Source organism: Phyllostomus hastatus, unplaced genomic scaffold (assembly GCF_019186645.2).
Source record: "Phyllostomus hastatus isolate PE091 unplaced genomic scaffold, TTU_PhHast_1.1 phas_scaffold_501, whole genome shotgun sequence".
In the NCBI taxonomy this organism is placed as follows: domain Eukaryota; kingdom Metazoa; phylum Chordata; class Mammalia; order Chiroptera; family Phyllostomidae; genus Phyllostomus; species Phyllostomus hastatus.
Window position 1 is genome coordinate 23438849 of NW_025334033.1, and position 19587 is coordinate 23458435.

Genomic DNA, 19587 nt, shown 5'->3' on the forward strand with positions numbered 1-19587 from the left:
TTCGATTCCCAGTCAGGGCACATGCCTGGGCCACGGGCCAAGTCCCCATTTGGGGGCACGTGAGAGGCAACGACACATTGATGTTTCTCTCCCTCTCTTTCTCCTTTCCTCTCTAAAAATAAATAATAAAATATTTTTTAAGTAGTAAGGACAAAAATCAGAATAATTGTACTAGCTGACGGTTAGTAAAGAAACGGCAGTGTAAACAACTTAAATAAGTTGCCCAAAGTCACAAAGCTGGTGCATGGCAGAGCCGACACTCAAAGTTAAATCTGCCTCCCAGGCATGTGCTTTAATCACTACACTGTGCTACTGTTCAATTGTGGCTGTCTTCCCAAACACACATGTCACTTCCCTCTGACACCTGTGCACATTTTATTCCCCCCATGAGGGCTACCTCTCTCATTTAGGCTATATATTCTACAAAACTAGGCTCAAAGAATGCTTTCAATAATTCATTTTGAGACACTTTTGTGTTAGGATTTTGCTTTCTCTGTACAAAAAGGATCAGAGAAAAAAGAACTTAGAAAATCCACTTTTAGGGAAAAGAGTGAAAAATGGTATTTATAGCTTAAGGCATTTAGAAGGCACGTATAAATGTCAATTTCCTCTCAAATGTAAAGGAATAGCTATTGTTAAAGATATGGCTCAGGCTTCTTCTTTTCTGTTAAATCTTCACTAACTTCATTACCAGACAAAATATCTACCATTTACACAATTCTAATGTAGCTTTATCGAAGTGTATTGTATTTGTTTAGCACCGTCCCTAATCATTAAGAATAGGTATGCATCACATTATAGGGGGTTTAAAAACAGGGCCTCAGAGATTTGGAAAATATGCATGCAACAAATGTTTATTGACTCTTAGTGCTAGAATAAGATAATTTTCACTAATTTTTTCAAACACTAGGAGTGGGCCCTCACTGCCTAACACCATGATTTCTTATTCTAATATTCAAAGTAGGCCACAAAAGAACTCATTTGTCCAACCTCTTCTCTTTTCTCCCTTAAATGAAACTCCTACTGCATCCAGTTGAACTTGGGAACCCCAAGGCATCTTAAACTGTCCCCCTGCCATGTTTTTGCCCTCTATTTCCTTTCTGCTCACACAGTATGACTAAAAAAGACAGAGAGACAACAGACCCAAAATGTAGTTGCTGACGCTAAAGGCCATGTCAACAAACTGAGACTGAACTTACAATTTCAGCTCTCCCAGAAATGAACTCTAAAACCAATCATTAGGAATCGCCTGATTGGCACTTGCTAGGTATTCTGCCTGATTGACTTCTGACATTCCCTAAAGGAAAGTGCCTTGGTAATAATCAACCAGATTATTTTTTGCCCGGTATAACTTCCTTGTTCCTTCTCCCTTATGCTTATAAAAAAATATTTCATCTTGTACAGTTCCTCGGAACTCCTTTCTACCTGCTAGATTGGATGCTGCCTGATATGAATCAGTGTTTACCCAATAAACTCCTAAAATTTTTAATATGCATCAGTTATCTTTTAAAAATATTACCCAGACTTTAAAACTCTGGTCACAGCCTGGTAGCTCAGAACCAAACTAGACTCACAGACATGTTTGGTTTGACTTGTAATCAATTTCTTTTTTATTTGTGTCAATTTTTAACAATTAGGAGCTTTTGTGTTAAAATCTAAATTCCAGATTTTCTGTGAAAACTGGAAGATTAAGCAGATTTAAGTTCTTGCAAAACATCAATTGGCTGACACTGAGTAGAGACTGCCCTTTTTGGGTGGGGATGGGGCTGGTCTAATGTCACCTCAACCTGAATTATCTTTGCCAGTATTCAAGCTTGTTACCTCTGTTTTAAGAACTAGACCAAGTTCCAAATAGACCTAATGTGGTTTCCTAGACCCATAGGCCCCACTAATCTCAATCACAGTTTAGTCCAAAATACCTACTATTTTTGTCCCTCATCTGCAATTAATTAGTAACTTTATGGAAACTCTTATATTATTTTATTAAGGTTTATCTTGACATTGCAAATGGCAGAGAGAGAGAGGATTTGAAGCAAACAAATGGTGCCCCCAAAAAACCTTACAGGGTGACAATAATAATTACTGGTCATTCATGCAATAAATATTTGTTCTACTCCTGATTTAGAGATTTCCAGCCCACTACAACAATATTTCTGACCAGGAACCATAGCACTTTACATACATGATCCCATTTATTCTTCGCAACAATGCCTCATGAGGTAGACATAATCTGTTTTACAAATAAGGAAACAGTGGCAGACCAAGTTTCTAACCCAAGTCAGTTTAACTCTGAATATTGTAGTGTTTTGAATTCCTGGGAGAATCCATCTTTATTATCATTGCATGGTCCAGAATCTACTTCTCAGCTTTGAAGTTCCAGAAGCTTGATTTTTCTCACTGCATCCTAAGTTGATCAGGCAAGAAGGACTAATTCATAGGAGTTAAACTCTCAGGAGGTTTTTGTCTTGATCAAAGTGGCACCTCATTAATTTACAAATTAGATATTCATGTTAGCAAGTCAATTCACTTTTTATCTTTAATACTTGAAAAGCTAAATTATAATTGAAAGTGGCATAATAAGCAAGATATCAGTGCAGAGAAAATTGATTGAAAATTTTATTGGATAGGTCATCCACTATGCAAGTTACTATGCCATTCTATCAAGAAAATGTCACTCTACCAAGGATCTATCATAGAACTAGACTGATACCAAACCATTCATCTCCTCAGGTAACCTCCACCCTAGATGGAGATCTAAGCACACTGTGACACAAGATGGCAGCGCAGACAGGCATAACTCACGTCTTCACACAACCACATCAAAGTTACAGCTAAAATAGAACAATCATCACTCAGAACCGTCAGAAAGTGAGTTGAATGGAAGTCTGACAACCACAGAATTAAAAAAACCACATTCACCCAGACAGGTAGAAGGGGTGCAGATGCAGAATAGACTGGTCTCACATCCACGTGTGGTAGGTAAAATTTGGGAGGGATACCTAAAGAGTAAGGGGTTGCAGCTTCACACTAGGCCTCCCCAGCCCAGGGTTCCAGCACCAAGAAAATAAGTCCTAACAACTTCTGACTGCAAAAACTAGTGGGGATTGAGTCAGTGGAACGAACTTCTGGACACCCAAAAGCAGTTCCTCTTAAAGAACCCACATATGGGCATTGACCAGAGAGGAGAAGGGAGGGAATTTCAGGGGAGAATAGGAAGCGTTTACAGGAACAAATATAAAGGACACATGGACAAAAACTGGGGGCGGGGTGGAAATGGGAGGGAGGTGGGGAGGGATGGATGGGTGGCCTGGAATGAGAGTAAAGGGCAGAAAACTGTACTTGAACAATGATTAAAATGAAAAAAAAGAACCCACATATGGGCTCACCTATTCAGACTCACTCCCTCTAAGCTCCAGTGCTGGGGTGGCAGCTTGTAAGGAACCAGTGTCATGCTGGAAGGAACTAAGATGTTTGGCATCAAGGCAAGCAGAAGCCATTGTCTTTTTCCTGGGCCCTCAACCCACTGAGCCGTGGAGTCATCAAGCTGGTACCATATCTGAGACTCCATCAACCTGGCTAACACTGTTTGACCCTCCTTGGAGGTCCCCAAAGATGCCTCCCCACCCACCTTATGAGCCCACCCAAGCTGCTTTTCCATATGAATGGTTGGTCCTAGCTGGCTCATGCTGCACAACTTCCTAAATCCTCTCAAACAAGCTGGCCTCAATGGACACCAGGCCTGGCACTAGCAGCAGCCTGCCTACATTCACAGATTGGCTTTGCCTGGGAATCTCCAAGCTCAGCACAAGTAGCAGCCATCTCAGATTGCTTTATGGCTCAGGCAGGATGGCCTAGGGCAAAACACATGAGGGGTGGGGGGACTGATCTTGGCCTGCACCACCTGGGAAACCTCAGGGCCAGCACACCTAGTGGACAGCTACAGACCACATCAAAGCACCACCACACTACCCCTACACAACTGATCCTCCACAGAGAGCAGAGGTTGGTGGTAAGTGGTGACAGCCAAACCTTTCAGCTGACTGGCCTGGGTAAACCCCTCCCACTGATCTGCCAACAGCAACCAAGCCCCAACTTCAAGAGGAGGGCATACTCAGCCCACACAGAGGGCACACCTCAAGCACCCAGCTTGGGTGAGAGGGGAGGCTGTGCCACTGGACCCCACAGCACACCTAATGGCCACACTACCAAGACACAGAGTCCAAGCAACTCTACCTAATACACAGAAACACACAGAGGAAGTCTGCCAAAATGAAGAGACAAAGAAACATGGCCCAAATGAAAGGACAGGTCAAAACTACAGAAAAAGAACCAAACAAAATGGAGATAAACAATCTATCAGATGCAGAGTTCAAAACACTGGTTATAAGGATGTTCAAGGAACTTATGAGGACTTCAACAGCATAAAAAAATATACAGTCAGAAATGAAGGATACACTAATTGAAATCAAGAACAATTTTCAGGAACAGAACAGTAGAGTGGATGAAGCTGAGAATCAACTCAATGATTTGGAACATAAAGAATAAAAAAAACAACCAATCAAAACAACAAGAAGAAAAAAGAATCCAAAAAAATTAGGATAGTATAAGCAGCCTCCGGTACAACTTCAAGAGGTCCAACATTTGCATCTTGGGGGTGCCAGAAGGAGAAGAGAAAGAAAAGAAATTGGAAATACATTTGAAAAAATAATGAAAGAAAACTTCCCTAATTGACAGAAGTAGATATGCAAGTACAAGAAACACGGAGAACCCCAAACAAGATGGATGCAAAGAGGCCTTCTCCAAGACACATCATAATTAAAATGCCAAAGGTTAAAGATAAAGAGAGAATATTAAAAGCAGCAAGAGAAAATCAGATAATTACATATAGTAGAGTTCTCATAAGAATGTCAGCTGATTTCTCAAAAGAAACTGCAGGCCAGAAGAGATTGGGAGGAGGTATTCAAAGTTGGAAAAGCAGAGACTTAGAGCCGAGATTGCTCTACCCAGCAAAGCTATCATTTAGAATCAAAGGACAGATAAGGAGCTTCCAAGACATGAAAAAACTAAAGGAGTTCATCATCACCAAACCATTATTATATGCAATGTAAAAGAGACTTATTTAATAAAAAGATGATCAAAACTATGAAAAACAAAATGGCAATAAATACATATCTATTAATACTTGAATCTAAAAAGCAAACAAGAAGAATAAATGACAGAATCATGGGTATGCAGAGCATTTTGATGGTTGCCTATGGGAGGCGGGTTTGGGGGAATAGGTGAGGAGTTGAGGGAATTAAGAAGTACAAATAAGTAGTTACAGAATAACCATGGGGATGTAAAGTACAGTGTAGGAAAGGGAGAAGCCAAAGAACTTATATGCATGACCCATGGACATGAACAATGGTGTGGGGATGCCTGAGGGAGTAGGGGGTGCTGAGTGGAGTGTGACAAAAGAGGAAAAAGCAGAACAACTGTAATAGCATAATAAATAACATATAATTTTAAAAAAGAAACACTGTGACAAATCATTTTGTTGTGTAATCTTCTCTAGACTCCATGCAGACCACCTCCCCTTCTGTTACTTGCTTTCTTCAGAAACAATATAAATGATTAAGCCACAATTTTTTAACATTTATTCAGACATTTGTTTCAATTACCAGGCCCTACTGTTGCATCTTTTGTACCTGGAAAATACTGTTTTCTGGGGGAACTATAACAAATAGCTAATCTGATTCATTTTATGTTGATTGATTCTCATCCTGGGAAGCTCTTCATAGTAGCACTTATAAAGTGCCTCAACTGTTATATTTCTATTTCAGTTGTAGTTGCTTATGTCTTGTCTTCCTTACCAGATTGTAACTAATTTGAGGGCAGTGAGAATAATAATATATTTGAAGAACTTTGCTATATGTTCCCATATTATTCACAAAAGCACATAAATAATTTGTGTAAATGTTGTTCTCCACCCTCTTTTTTTTTTCTTTTACAAAAGATGACAACTGAAGTTAAGAGAAGTTAATTGACCTTCCCAAGCTTGTGAAATTAGTCAATGACAAGGCCAGGTTCTGGTCCCAGGTCTTGAGGTCTCCATTCATCACACTTTCTGCTACATTAGGCTTCTTGTGTATGCCCATGCTTAATATTCTCTCTGTGCTCTAAAGTACCACATTGTAGATATTCAATGAATAATTATAAGGGTTCCTTATTGCAAATATAAGCCAAAGAGTTATAACTCTTACTATGTGCATATTAACAATTACACTTATACTTTAATTCTCAACAATGCAGGTGGTTATTTTCTGATATTGTACTGGATGAGTGTTTCTCAGTGCGTGGCCAGTAAATTACCTGTATCAGAGTTGCTTAGGATACTTGTCAAAACTGCAGATTCCTTGGCTTTTCTCCAATTCTGTGCGTGGCCAGTAAATTACCTGTATCAGAGTTGCTTAGGATACTTGTCAAAACTGCAGATTCCTTGGCTTTTCTCCAATTCTGTTGAATCAGAATTCCTGGAGATGGAGCCCAGAAACATGCATTTTAACAGGCTACCCACATGAGAGTTAATCACTGAGATGAGACAATCACTGTTCTGAATAAACATAATGAGTGAACATAAAAGACCAGGTTTTGTTGGAAAGGGAATGTCAACATATAAAAATAATACAGAACAGGATGCAATTCCTTGATTCAAGGATACCCGAATTGTGAGATATACCATTGATTTATTTAATAATAGCTTTTGAATAGCCTTAACTGTTTAAGAAAATTTAATTCTGAATCTAGAATAATTTAATTATTAATAAAGTAAACTTTAGTCCTGAGGGATTTCAATAATCATATTTTATTTTGTGTGAAAACAGAAGGGTTTGAAGGTGGGAAGTTAGATGTGACCTGAGTAGACTTCGAAAGTTAATCTAGAATTAAAAGGAGAGAAAGGACATTTCAAATTAGGGAAACAAAATGAGCCAATGATTTAGATGGGTATACTTAGTTCAGCAAGTAAACAAAGCAAATCTTACAGAAAGAGGGTTATTATTACATTTTAGAAGTTGATGGAACTGGTTAAACAGAATGAGGACAAATTAAGAAAAGCTTTGAATGTCAGACCAATTCATGATATTTAGTGCTTAAGAAAGTGTCTTTAAAGGTTTTTCAGCAGCAGATGGAAATAAGGAAAGCACTGTGTAACCTGGCAATATACACAATGTACTCAACGGGAATGAAACTGGAAAAATCAGTTAGCAGTTTTACTCCAACATACTCACTGACCTAGGACAGCGCCAGAGAGCCTGGAATGCAAGATTTGGATAAAACCTTGAAGAGTCAAGTCCTGATTTGACTTCAACTTCTGGAAATGTAACCAAGAAATATGATTATAAGTACATATATAAATATTCAGTTACATGACCATTGACTGTAATAGTTCATAATAGTTAAACAATGGAAATAATCTAAATGTCCAAGAAGCAGGAATTGGTTGTCATTAATGGAACATTTTTAATTCAATAGAAATGTTGCAGATGAATATACATTAATGCACAAAGATATTGACAATCTATTGATAACTGAAAACAATTTGTTCAGAATGGCCTCATTTTTGTTTATAAAAAATGTATGTGTTTAGATGCCTACAAAAATTTGGGAAGAATATAGGTACAGTGAAGTATCACTAGTGTTATCTCTAATACTTCATTCTATATATGTGATGAAGGGTGTTTTTATTTTTATTTTTTTAAAGATTTTATTTGTGTATGTATTTTTAGAGAGAGGGGAAGAAAAGCAGAAAGAGAGGGAGAGAAACATCAATGTGTGGTTGCCCCTCAGGTTCCCCCAACTGGGAACCTGGCCCACAACCCAGATATGTGCCCTGACTAGGAATCGAAGCAGCAACCACTTGGTTTACAAGCCCGGGTTCAATCCACAGAGCTACACCAGCCAGGGCATGAAGGGTGTTTTAAAAATTTTTCTTCTTGCCCTGGCTGGTGTAGATCAGTGGATTGACTGCAGGCTGTGAACCAGGGGGTTGCCAGTTCAATTCCCAGTCAGGGCACATACCTGGGTTGCGGGCCAGGTCCCCAGTAACGGGGTGCATGAGAGGCAACCACACATTGGTGTTTCCCTCCCTCTTTCTCCTTCCCTTCCCCTCTGTATAAAAATAAATAAATAAATTCTTAAAAAATTTTTTTCTTCTTTTTGCTTATTTATGTTTTCTAATTTTTCTAAAGTGAATATATTTTGGTTTTGTATTAAGAAAGCAAATTATTAGCCCTGGCTGGCATAGCTCAATGGATTGAGTGCGGGCTGCGAACGAAAGCATCACAGGTTCAATTCCCATCCAGGGCACATGCCTGGGTTGCAGGCCATGGCCCCCAGCAACCGCACATTGATGTTTCTCTCCCTCTCTCTTTTTCCCTCCCTTCCCTCTCTAAAAATAAATAAAATCTTTTAAAAAAAGAAAGCAAATTATTTATTTACATTAAACATTTTAAATTAAAATTAAGACATTGTCTGTGAGGAAACTAAGACAAAACTACTTGATGTTCTAAACCTGGGTGACAGATATTTACATGAGAAATGTAGGAAAGATAAGAACAATAAAGTATTTTTAGAGCAGGATGATAAAATATAGTTTTAGACATGACTTTGAGGAGGACACACACACACACCTGCAAGAGGGTGGAGTACGGGAAGAGTAATGAAAAAGAATAGTGGCTATAGGAGATAAATTTAGAAGCCTTTTACTCTTGCTAAGGTTTATTCATCTGCTATAGGGGTGGGAAGGGGAGGTTTCCCCTAACGCTAGAATAGTAGTTCTCAAACTTTTTCACATATCAGAACACCTAGAGTTCTTATTAAAACATAGACCACTGTGATGCTGGGCTCTAAACAAAAGTTTGTGATTCTGTAGAATCTGGGGTGGGGCTAGAGAATTTTTATTTTTCACAAGTTCCCAGATGATGTTTACACTGTTAATCCAAAAACCACACTTTGAGAATTACTGTACTAGAGTTGAGGGCTATCTGGCAAACTTGTGGGTTGGTGGGGCAGAAGTATATGTGAAGAGAGAGTTCCTTAGGAAAGAAGTCTTAAGACATGATATACTTGGTCGAATATTAAACCTTAACCACTTGGTGTAAGACCAGGGAAATAAGGATTCCGAGTTGAGGGTGACAAAATATATTCCTTGAATTCATTCCTGGTGCAGCCTGTTACACTTAGGCCCCCCTTTTAAAGGACTACATAAGTAGTTGAGAGAACTGTTTCACAAGTACTATAGCATGTTAGAGTTATAATAAAAGAAAAACAAAGGTTCTTTTCCTTCCATTTTCCATCATGTACTTTTAACACCACCAGGACAGACTGGCATCTGGTGAAGCAGCATGGTGTAGAAACAGCACCTGGTAGAATATCATAGAATTGGATTTGTTTCGGAACAGGTGTGGCACTCCTCATGGGGCTCTCAGAAATAATTAAATAGGGTATGTACTTTGCAGGAGGCTGGAGTTTCTGCACAAGCAGTTGAGGGCCAGAGCCAGAGCAATTTGAGTTACATGGAAACCCCTGATTTTAACTCAGAATTTTTTCACTGTATCTTGAGTAGAAAGCTATAAAATGTAAAAGTATATATGCCCAGTACCTTCTCACAGCCAACTTTTAATTCAGCTATCAATAAAGAACCATCAAATTATTTTTAGTAGAACCATTAAAAAAATTAAAGCAAGCCCTGGCTGGCATAGCTCAGGGGATTGAGCGCGGGCTGCAAACCAAGGCATTGCAGGTTCAGTTCCCAGTCAGGGCACATGCCTGGGTTGCAGGCCATGGCCCGCAGCAACCGTACATTGATGTTTCTCTCTCTCTCTCTCTCTCTCTTTCTCCCTCCCTTCCCTCTCTAAAAATAAATAAATAAAATCTTTTAAAAAACAACTTGAGCCCTGGCTGGCATAGCTCAGTGGATTGAGCGCAGGCTGCGAACCAAAGTGTCGCAGGTTCAATTCCAGTCAGAGTACATGCTTGGGTTGCAGGCCACAGTCCCCAGCAACCACACATTGATGTTTCTCTCTCTCTCTCTATCTCCTTCCCTTCCCTCTCTAAAAAAAATAAATAAAATCTTAAAAAAAAACTTGATTTAAAAAAAATTAAAGCAAGATGTTTGAATTATAGCTCTTATAGGTTTAATTAGAATAAGCTGAGAAAAAGAAAACCATAGTCCGGGGAACAATTAGACTGTTGCTACACTCTAATAGTAAGGTAATAAGCACTCAGCTACAGACAAATTAAGTAGGAAGGGGGTATATAATATCAGCAAGCCTTGAGAGATAATATTCAGTAAATAAATTAGGGTAAAAGTCAAAGATGCTTCCAATTTTTCTGTCATGGAAGCTAGAAAAGCTGTGACCCAACTAAGAAAAACAGAGAATTTTTAAAGAATAATCATTTTGAGTGTTAGAGATATATATTTTAGATTTATTAAGCCTGAGGTAAATAATCAGCCTGTGATTTTTAGTGTCTGACATGATGAAGTAACCACTTGAGCTAAAAACAACCCAATCAGCCTGTGATTTTAATTAGGAGAGTGTACTTTAATCCCTCCTTTAATTATCTCACTTTAAAAGATTTTTCCTCATCTGAATTTTTATAACAATTATTGCTTATACCACATATTTAGTATTATTAACTGACTTATATTCTCAATAATCATTATATGTGAGTATATCTTATTCCCAAAACAGATTTTGCCCTCCCAAAAGTAAAACCAATGTTTTACCCTTGTACCCCCATAACTCACTCTCTGGCACTATGAACAACTCCATACTGACTAAATATCCTTTTTTTATAGCATCTGGTTCAGATACCCTTTGAAAAAGGGTATAAGATATACCCTTAATGTAAAAGATACATTAAAATTATGATCAATATTCTAAGACATCAAAGGTCAAAATGCCATAAAACAAAAAAAAGGAACTAAAAAGAACTTTTGGAAATCAAATGTAAGATAGCATGAATAAACAATGCATTAAAAAGAACAGAAAGATAAAGTTGAGGAAATATCTTAGAAAGTAAAACAAAAAGATAAATAAAATTAGAGAAAACATAAGAATTACTAAAAAATAAAAATAGAAAATTTTCCAAACCTGCAGGACCTAAGTTTCTACATTGAGTGTGATTACTACCAAGTACCCAGCCTAATAAATAAAGCATGACTCGCTCAAAGATATATCAAATACTAAAATGTCAGGATACCAAGAATAAAGAGAAGATCAAATAAACTTTGGAGAGAAGAAACATGTTACACACAAAGGTTTTGGAGTCTGACAATATCCAACTTCATTCCAATCACCTGGAAGTTAGAAGACAATTGATGAATGACTTCAAAATGATGAAAAGGCATTTCCAAAACTGAATTTTATATCCAACCAAGCTATAAAACATAAAGATAGAATAAAGATTTTTTCCATACTACAAAAATATGCTTCCAGCCCTGACTTGTGTGGCACAGTTGGTTGGGCATCTTTCCACAAAGCGAAAGGTCATGGTTTGATTCTGTCAGGGCACCTGCTTGTTTATGGGTTTGGTCCCGGGGCAGGACATGTGTGAAAGGCAACTGATGGATGTTTCTCTCTCACATCTATGTTTTTCTCTCTCTTTTTCCTTCCCTTCCCCTCTCTCTAAAAATAAATACATAAAATCTTAAAAAACTGTGCTTCCTACACACTTTTTCTCAGGGAGTTAAGAGTACCTTCAACCATATTAAAGAAAGAAGACAGGAAATCCAAGAAAGTTGGTTCCTTTAAGGAATCAACCTAGGAAGCAACATGTAAGAGAGGAAGAAGGAATTTCTAATATAATAATGGAGAGAAATCCCTGTATGACAGCTGTGCATCAAGCCTATAAACAACAAATCCAAATCAGAGCAAGAGGTAATTGTTCCAGGAGGGATATAGCCAAGATTAAAACAGGTCTGAGAAACAGCTTGATAAGCTTGATATGGGTCAGTCTATAGCTTTGATACTGGTCAGTCTGTGGCTGAGTTAGTGGTAGATGAAGAGTTAAGCACACAGACAAAATGCAAGGAAATTTTTAATTCCAAGAAAAACAAAAAGTTTAACAAGAAAAGAAATGTAATCACAGCCACAGTAAAATACCTCATTTACTGGTGAATAATATTCACATGTATCTAATGCTTTAAACTTTGAGTACTTTAATTAAATTTTTTTGAAATAATTATGAGATTGGAGCCAGAAGAGGAAGAATGGTATGAGAGAAAAGAACTAAATTCTCGTCTTCCATGGAAATAAATCAGTAAATAATATCTACAACTTTTAAATGAAGAAATCACAGTGTGCTCTTGTTACTCAGGAGTACAGAGATAAGGAGCTAAAGAACATGTAGGAGCTGAATGGGACGGCTTCTAAAAGAATGACTCAGGACTTCCGGCAAGATGGAGGAATAGGTGGATGCACCGTACCTCCTCGCACAACCAAGATTAGAACAACAATAATTTACAGATAGAATATCACTCAGAACTGATAGAGGATTTAGCTGAATGGAAGTCGGACAGCCAAGAAGTTGAAGTAGACCCATATATCCAGACTGGTAGGGGACGACGAGCCGGGCGGGCACGGGGCTGGCATGGGTCGGGCGGCGCGCAGAGGTCGGGGAAAATTTGGCGCGAAATCGGCACGACAGCCATCAGGGCGCAAGAACGCAGCGGTGATCCCTGAGTACGCAAGCTGCGGCTGGCGGACCCAGTGAGGCAGCGATTGTGGACCAGGGCAGAGCTCGCAGCCCAGGATCCCAAAGAAGGGTCTGAGCCCAGGAGAACTGAACTACTGCCATGGTTCCCTCCCGCCCCGCCCCTGCCCCCCCACATATAATGTCACAATCTAGCGACCGGGGTGCCCAGCCCCAGTGAACACCTAAGGCTCCGCCCCCCACCGTAACAAGAGCGACCAGACCGGAAAGGAGAGACAGGGAAAGACATAAGATATGTTTCCAACAGAACAGATCAGTCCCCCAGGACTCATCCTTTTGAGCGACCAAGAAATAGCCAATCTATCAGATGCACAGTTCAAAACACTGGTGATCAGAAAGCTCACGGAATTGGTTGATTTTGGGCGCAATTTAGATGAAAGGATGCAGGTTACCATAAAAGAGATGCAGGAAGATACGCGGAGGAGAGCCAATAGTGAAAGGAAGGAATCTGAGTCTCAAAACAATACAGTGGACCAGAAGGAAGATAGAATCAACCAAGCAGGAAAGCATGATGAAATAAGAATTAAAAAAATCGAGGAAAAGCTTAAGAGCATCCAGGACACCTTTAAACGTTCCAACATCCGAATTATAGGGGTACCAGAATGGGAAGGAGAAAAGCAACAGATTGAGCACGTATTTGAACAAATAATAAAGGAGAACTTCCCCAATCTGGCAAAGGGAACAGTCTTCCAAGAAATCCAAGAAGCTCAGAGAGCCCCAAAGAAGTTGGACCCAAGAAGAAACACACCAAGGCACATCATAATTACACTAGCCAAGGTAAAAACGAAGGAGAGAATCCTAGAAGCAGCAAGAGATAAGGGCACAGTAACCTACAAAGGAGTTCCCATCAGACTGTCAGCTGATTTCTCCAAAGAGACCTTACAGGCAAGAAGGGGCTGGAAAGAAATATTCCAAGTCATGAAAGACAAGGACCTACATCCCAGATTGCTCTATCCAGCAAAGCTCTCATTTAGAATGGAAGGGCAGATAAAGTGCTTCTCAGACAAGGTCAAGTTAAAGGAGTTCATCATCACCAAGCCCTTATTTTATGAAATGCTAAAGGGACTTATCTAAGAAAAGAAGATAAAGAAGAGACATGTATAGTAAAAGGACAGCAAACTCACAATTATTAACAACCACACCTAAAGCAAAACCAAAAGAAACTAAGTAAACAACTAGAACAGGAACAGAACCACAGAAATGGAGGGCACATGGAGGGCTAGCAGCAGGGGGGGTGGGAGGAGGAGAGGGGGGAAAAGGTATAGAGAATAAGTAGCATAGAATGTAGGTCAAAAATAGATAGGGGGAGGGCAAGAATAGTACGGGAAATGTAGAAGCTAAAGAACTCATAAGTATAACACATGGACATGAACTAAAGGGGGGGAGCGTGGGTGGGAGAGCGGGTACAGGGTGGAGGGGAGAGAAGGGGGAAATGGGACAACTGTAATAGCATAATCAATAAAATACATTTACAAAAAAAAAGAATGACTCAAAGGTGTGGAGAAAAAGTATATGATGTGATTAATTAATGTTACCCCAATACATTTAATTTTAAAAATTCTTTTTAATTGAGAAGGTTAAAAAAAGTGTGGAGGGACAGAACAATAAACTGCTTTTCTAAAAATGTTTTTGGTTATAGATTTTATTTGTTTATTTATTTTTAGAGACAGGAGAAGGGAGGAAGAAAGAAAGGGAAAGAAACATAGATGTATAAGAGAAACATTGATGGGTTGCCCCTTGCCCTCAGCCGGGAACCTGGCCCTGCAACTCAGGCATGTGCCTTGACCAGGAATTGAACCAGTGACCCCTTGGTTTGCAGGCTTCTGCTCAATCCACTCAGCCACATCAGCCAGGGCTGCTTTGTTTTTATATAAACTATTTTACTTTAAGTAATAGTTTAAGCCTATTACATTTACATATTGAAAAATAATTTTAAAATGTGAAAAGTAACCATTTTACATTAAAATTATATATTTTATATCACATTTAATTAAATATGCACGTAAGCAAAAAATAAACCTTCTTAGTTTATTATCTTTTGACATTTCTCCCTAGATGTCACTTCTCAACTTCCTTAGAAATATAATTATGTACATTTTCACAAGCTTAAATAAATATGTACTTTAAAAAAAATTTTATTTATTTTTAGAGAATGGGGAAGGAAGAAAAACACCAATGTGAGAGAGAAACATCTACCAGTTGCCTTCTGTACCCACACAGACTAGGGACTGAACCTGCATCCCAGGCATGTGCCCTGACCAGGAACCAAACAGGCAACATTTCTGGTGACCTTTTCCTTTTCAAAAAGATGCCCAAACAACTGAGCTACACTGGTCAGGATTAAATATGTATTTTTTCACAGCTTTTCATCAAGTTATGGCTTACATAACTGCAGATGACATATGAAAAGAAAAATTGGTTCTTTTTGTTATAAATAAATAATTAAATTAGGCATGTGAGCATTTGAAACATATACCAATAATATACCGGTAAAAACTACCAGAGCTATCAGAGCAAGTAAAGGTTTACCTAAGTAGGGTTTTTACAAAATGATGAAAGGACATGTGTTTCATGGGTTTTGGCTGTACTACAGTTTCTGGTCTGTAAATGATGCATTCATTCAATCTACTCATATTATATACCTTTACAACTATCCTTTTCATAATCAAGGAGCCATGCTAAATTCTCAATTTCCTGAAATCTATGATATTCTCATTTGCACTTAATGGCCTTAAATATTACAAAGTGCTTAGTCCAGCAGCAAATATCTTAATCTGTTTACATTCACAACTGTTTTTTAGGGGAAATTTTTAACTTTTTGTAGTTCTTATATAATATTCTAATTACAAGTACCTTATGAAGATAACTAACATTTTGACAGTTTCACTGTCTTTCCAGATTAGCATGATATATTTAAGAAAAAGAGCAAAAAGGAAAATGAAAATTGAACATAAGTTATTAAAGGAGAATGAAGTAAAGATTAAATGGGGAAATGAAGTATCCCTGGACATTTGTTTAGAAGAAAGCAGATCAACTATGGATTTCACAAAAGCTTTTTGATTCAAAACATTACAAATCCTTTTGAATGTAAAAGGTTGAAATTAAAAGGTCTATAAGCCTTAGGCCTTAAATAGTACCAATTCTTCTGATCAAAGAAGGCCACAGCAGTTAAGATCGCATTACTTGATTTTATTTTACACTAGGTGGTGGGCACAATGCAACCCTCCTTGATGAAGTTGACAATGAGCTTCACTCAGAACATTTTTAATAATGCACAATTTTAAAAAACATATTCTTACAACTTGTTCTGCAATCCAAATATACAATAGCTTGGAAAACAACATTTAGAAAACAAAATCCAGTGTAAAAAGTCATTAAAAAAACTAGAACAGTATGAGTTTTATATGGCTCTGATTTTACAGTTTTCTTACTGCATTATCAATGTCAGAACTCTATTCCTTCAAATGCTCCATTGCTTGAGATATAAAGAAATACCTGTTCCTCCTGGTTTTATTTCACCTTCTGGATCCATCCAATATTCTTGAATATCAATTAGGATTTTTCTTTTCAAATTCTGAATGCCAATGTATCTCATGTTCTTGTCTGAAACATGTTATCACCTCTGCTGCTGCTTGCTTCTCTGCTTAGAAAATGACAGGGCTCTTGAAGTGTCACCTCTTTTGCTTCTTTACAGGTTTTTCTGAAGTAACTTGCTTTTTCCCTCTTTAACTTTTTGTCAACTTCATTGTCAGAATTGCTGACACAAAAGCTTCAAGAAACAAGTTCCTTTGACTTAGGCATTGCTCGCTCCTGCTTCCTAACAGACCGGGTGCTGGCTTGCTCACAACTCACTGAAAAACTCTAATTTGAAAAATTGTATTTGTTCCTTGTGGATTGGAATTATGTTACTGAAAACCAAAACACAAAGCTCCCAAATTCTATAGTCTGAATAAGCTTTCCGTTACCTTTTCTAATTTCCCTCTCTTCCAAGACTTGAATAAACATCATAATATTGTCAATGTAAAATCGTGGAAGAAGCTCTGTCTTCTGCCTTCTCAGGAAACCACACTTCCCAAGCAAGTATTGCAAATATAGCAATAAGCCCTGGCCGAGTGGCTCAGTAGGCTGGAGCATCCTTCCCGGCACCAAAAGGTTGCCATTTGATCAGGTTGTGGCACATGCCTGTGCTGAGGGTTCCATTCCCCTCAGGGAATGTAAGGGATGCAACCCATCCATGTTTCTCTCTACCATCCATGTTCTGTCTGTCTTTCCCTTACTCTAAAATCAATAAAAACATATCTTTGGGTGACGATTAAAAAATTAAAATATAGCAATAAGAAAAAAGCATTTGACAGTAAAAACCATGCCCTTTCACTTGATCACCATGGCCTCACCAGGGTCAAACACAGTATCCAGCAATATACTTGGTACTGAAATGTGTTAAATGAGTAAATGAAACACTGCTTTGAAATTTTGTCTATCATTTCCAGCCAGAAGAGATACAAAAGATTACATTCTATTAGGTATCAGGCATTTATATGTCTGACCACAAAGGAAAAGCTGTGTTGTCAACTTGTTTCCCCCAGACCCTAGAAAATATTGAAAGATTAAAAAAAGGGGGAGCCCTTGTCTGGAACAGGTTTAAATAGGAGCCAAATCCATTTTGTCACCCACAAAACTTCCAGCTTACTCTGACCTCTCTGATAAATTGAATGGCCTTAAGTGGGGTCAGTTCAAATTAGAAAAGTCACTTTTTCAGGAACCGGCTCTTCCTACCTAGGCAAAATGAGGCCAAGTTAACAAAACCGCAGACTTGGCTTATTCAAGAACAAGCTAATTTATTATTATTGGCCTAAATTGCCCACTATTTTTTTTTTCCTGTGAAAGCTAATATCCACAACCGCACTGATGCCCCATGCAGAGCGATCGTCTTCACCCGTAGCTCGTGGAAGCACAGTTTCTCGCCCAACAAGGAGGGAGACTAGAATTGGTGCAGGGTAGTAATCCAGACACCTCAAGTTGATCCTAGCCTTTGAAATCTGCATTTTGTAAGAATTCCCTTCAATTTTCTATATGACAAGGTAGGGAAGCAAATCTGAACCCTCCCAAGGCAAGCTCTTTTCCAAATACAGCAACCACCGCCAAGTCCTCACTTCCAAGCCCAAAGCCAGGACACACAAGATCCAGCCCTTCAGGATCTCAGCCAAGCTGTAAACCAGCTGCCTAGTCTTTAAATAAGCCGGTTGTGGTCGAGCTGCCCCGGAGTTCAACTTCCGGTCACATAGTGAGAGGATGTTTTCCTCTTGGCCACGCCCGCTATGCCACGCCTTCCCAGAGAGCGCTCCGGCAGGGCCGCTAGGTTCGCCGTCACCGGCGGCGCGCAGGCGCGCGCAGACACGCCCAGAGCTGGTTGACCGCGCGGCGGTGGCGCGCGCGCGCGCTCCCGGCGCCCTTCCCCGTGACGTGCCAGGCCGCGGCTCCGCTAGGGCGCTGTAGCTGCCAGTGCCGCTGTTATGGCGTCGGAGGTGCTGTCTGAGGAGAACCCGCCGCGGTCTCTTTAGAGCAAGGGCCGGGCGGCTGGGTATGGAGAGCGGCCCCGAGAGCCTGCAGCCGCTAGAACACGGGGTGGCCACCGGGCCAGCGCCAGGGACAGCTTCTCCGCAGGAAGGACGACAGGAGACCAGGCTCGCCGCTGGGGATGGTCCCGAAGTATGGGCGGCGGAGAGCGGCGGCGGCGGGAATGGGCAGGGGGCGGCGGCCGCCGGGAGAAGCCTCCCGGACACGGTCTCTCCCACCAGCGCTCCGCAGGTTCCTGGACCCTGCAGCTCCTTACCCGGCTTGGACTTGCAGGAGAGCGATTTAGAGAATCCTGCTGCCCAGAAGGTGCCTCTGAGAGGGCAGCACAAGGTGACCGCTTCCCCGGAGACACCCGAGGCCGGAGCGGGCCAGGGGTTGGGTCCTGCTGGAGACTCCGGCGCCCGGCCTGATCTCGCCGGCACCTGCCGTCCAGAGTTGGCGGCCGCGGGCTCCGAAGAGCCCAGCAGCGCCGGCGGCCTCAGCAGCAGTTGCAGCGACCCGAGCCCTCCCGGGGAATCGCTGAGCCTGGATTCCCTGGAGTCGTTCTCTAACCTGCATTCTTTCCCCAGTAGCTCCGAGTTCAATAGTGAGGAAGGAGCTGAGAGCAGGGTCCCGGAGGAGGAGGAGGAGGGCGGCGCGCCGGTGTTGCCCGGGTCTGTGCCTCTGTGCGGAGGGGAGGAGGAGGGTGGGGAGGCAGCTCAGGTACTCGCGGCCTCCAAGGAACGCTTCCCGGGACAATCTGTCTATCACATCAAGTGGATCCAGTGGAAGGAAGAGAACACACCCATCATCACCCAGAATGAGAACGGACCCTGCCCTTTGCTGGCCATCCTCAATGTTTTGCTTCTGGCCTGGAAGGTACATTGTGCAGCTTCCTATTTCCTACCGCTTTGGGGGAGGAGGTAAACGGGGTAGGGGAGCTACTGCATATCAGCTGATGGCTTCCTCCTTTCTTTCCTCACTCATCAGTTCCCTTTTCTTATTATATGAAATTCATTCAGGGACTCCTTTGTTTAAAGAATTGCTGGCAACCTCAGGTCTCTCTTGTAGTGTTTAAATAAGAGTTTAATATATTTACCAAAAAATCCAAAACAAAACAGGACTTAGAGCATCCTAAACCCAACGATCATTTTTAAACTATATTTTTCTGTGTTGTTTCTTCTTACCGACTTTATCACATATGCGAAATATGAATAATAGGGGAGAATGATTTTCAGAAGTTATCAACCGCCCATGATGTCAGGGACCAAGCCC

The 19587-nt window shown here is 40.3% G+C and overlaps 1 protein-coding gene and 1 pseudogene across 1 annotated transcript in view; one reads left to right on the forward strand and one right to left on the reverse strand.

Moving 5' to 3' along the window:
• Window positions 1-15936: 15936 nt before the first annotated feature.
• On the reverse strand, window positions 15937-16565 carry LOC123807987 (annotated as a pseudogene).
• Window positions 16566-18158: 1593 nt separating this feature from the next.
• The window catches only part of MINDY2 (MINDY lysine 48 deubiquitinase 2), an 83638-nt gene continuing 82209 nt past the window's right edge, over window positions 18159-19587 (forward strand). Inside the window, exon 1 of the mRNA XM_045822134.1 lies at window positions 18159-19191. Coding sequence (XP_045678090.1) covers window positions 18340-19191 — 852 coding nt within the window. The 5' untranslated portion in view covers window positions 18159-18339. The remainder of the gene's footprint in view (window positions 19192-19587) is intronic.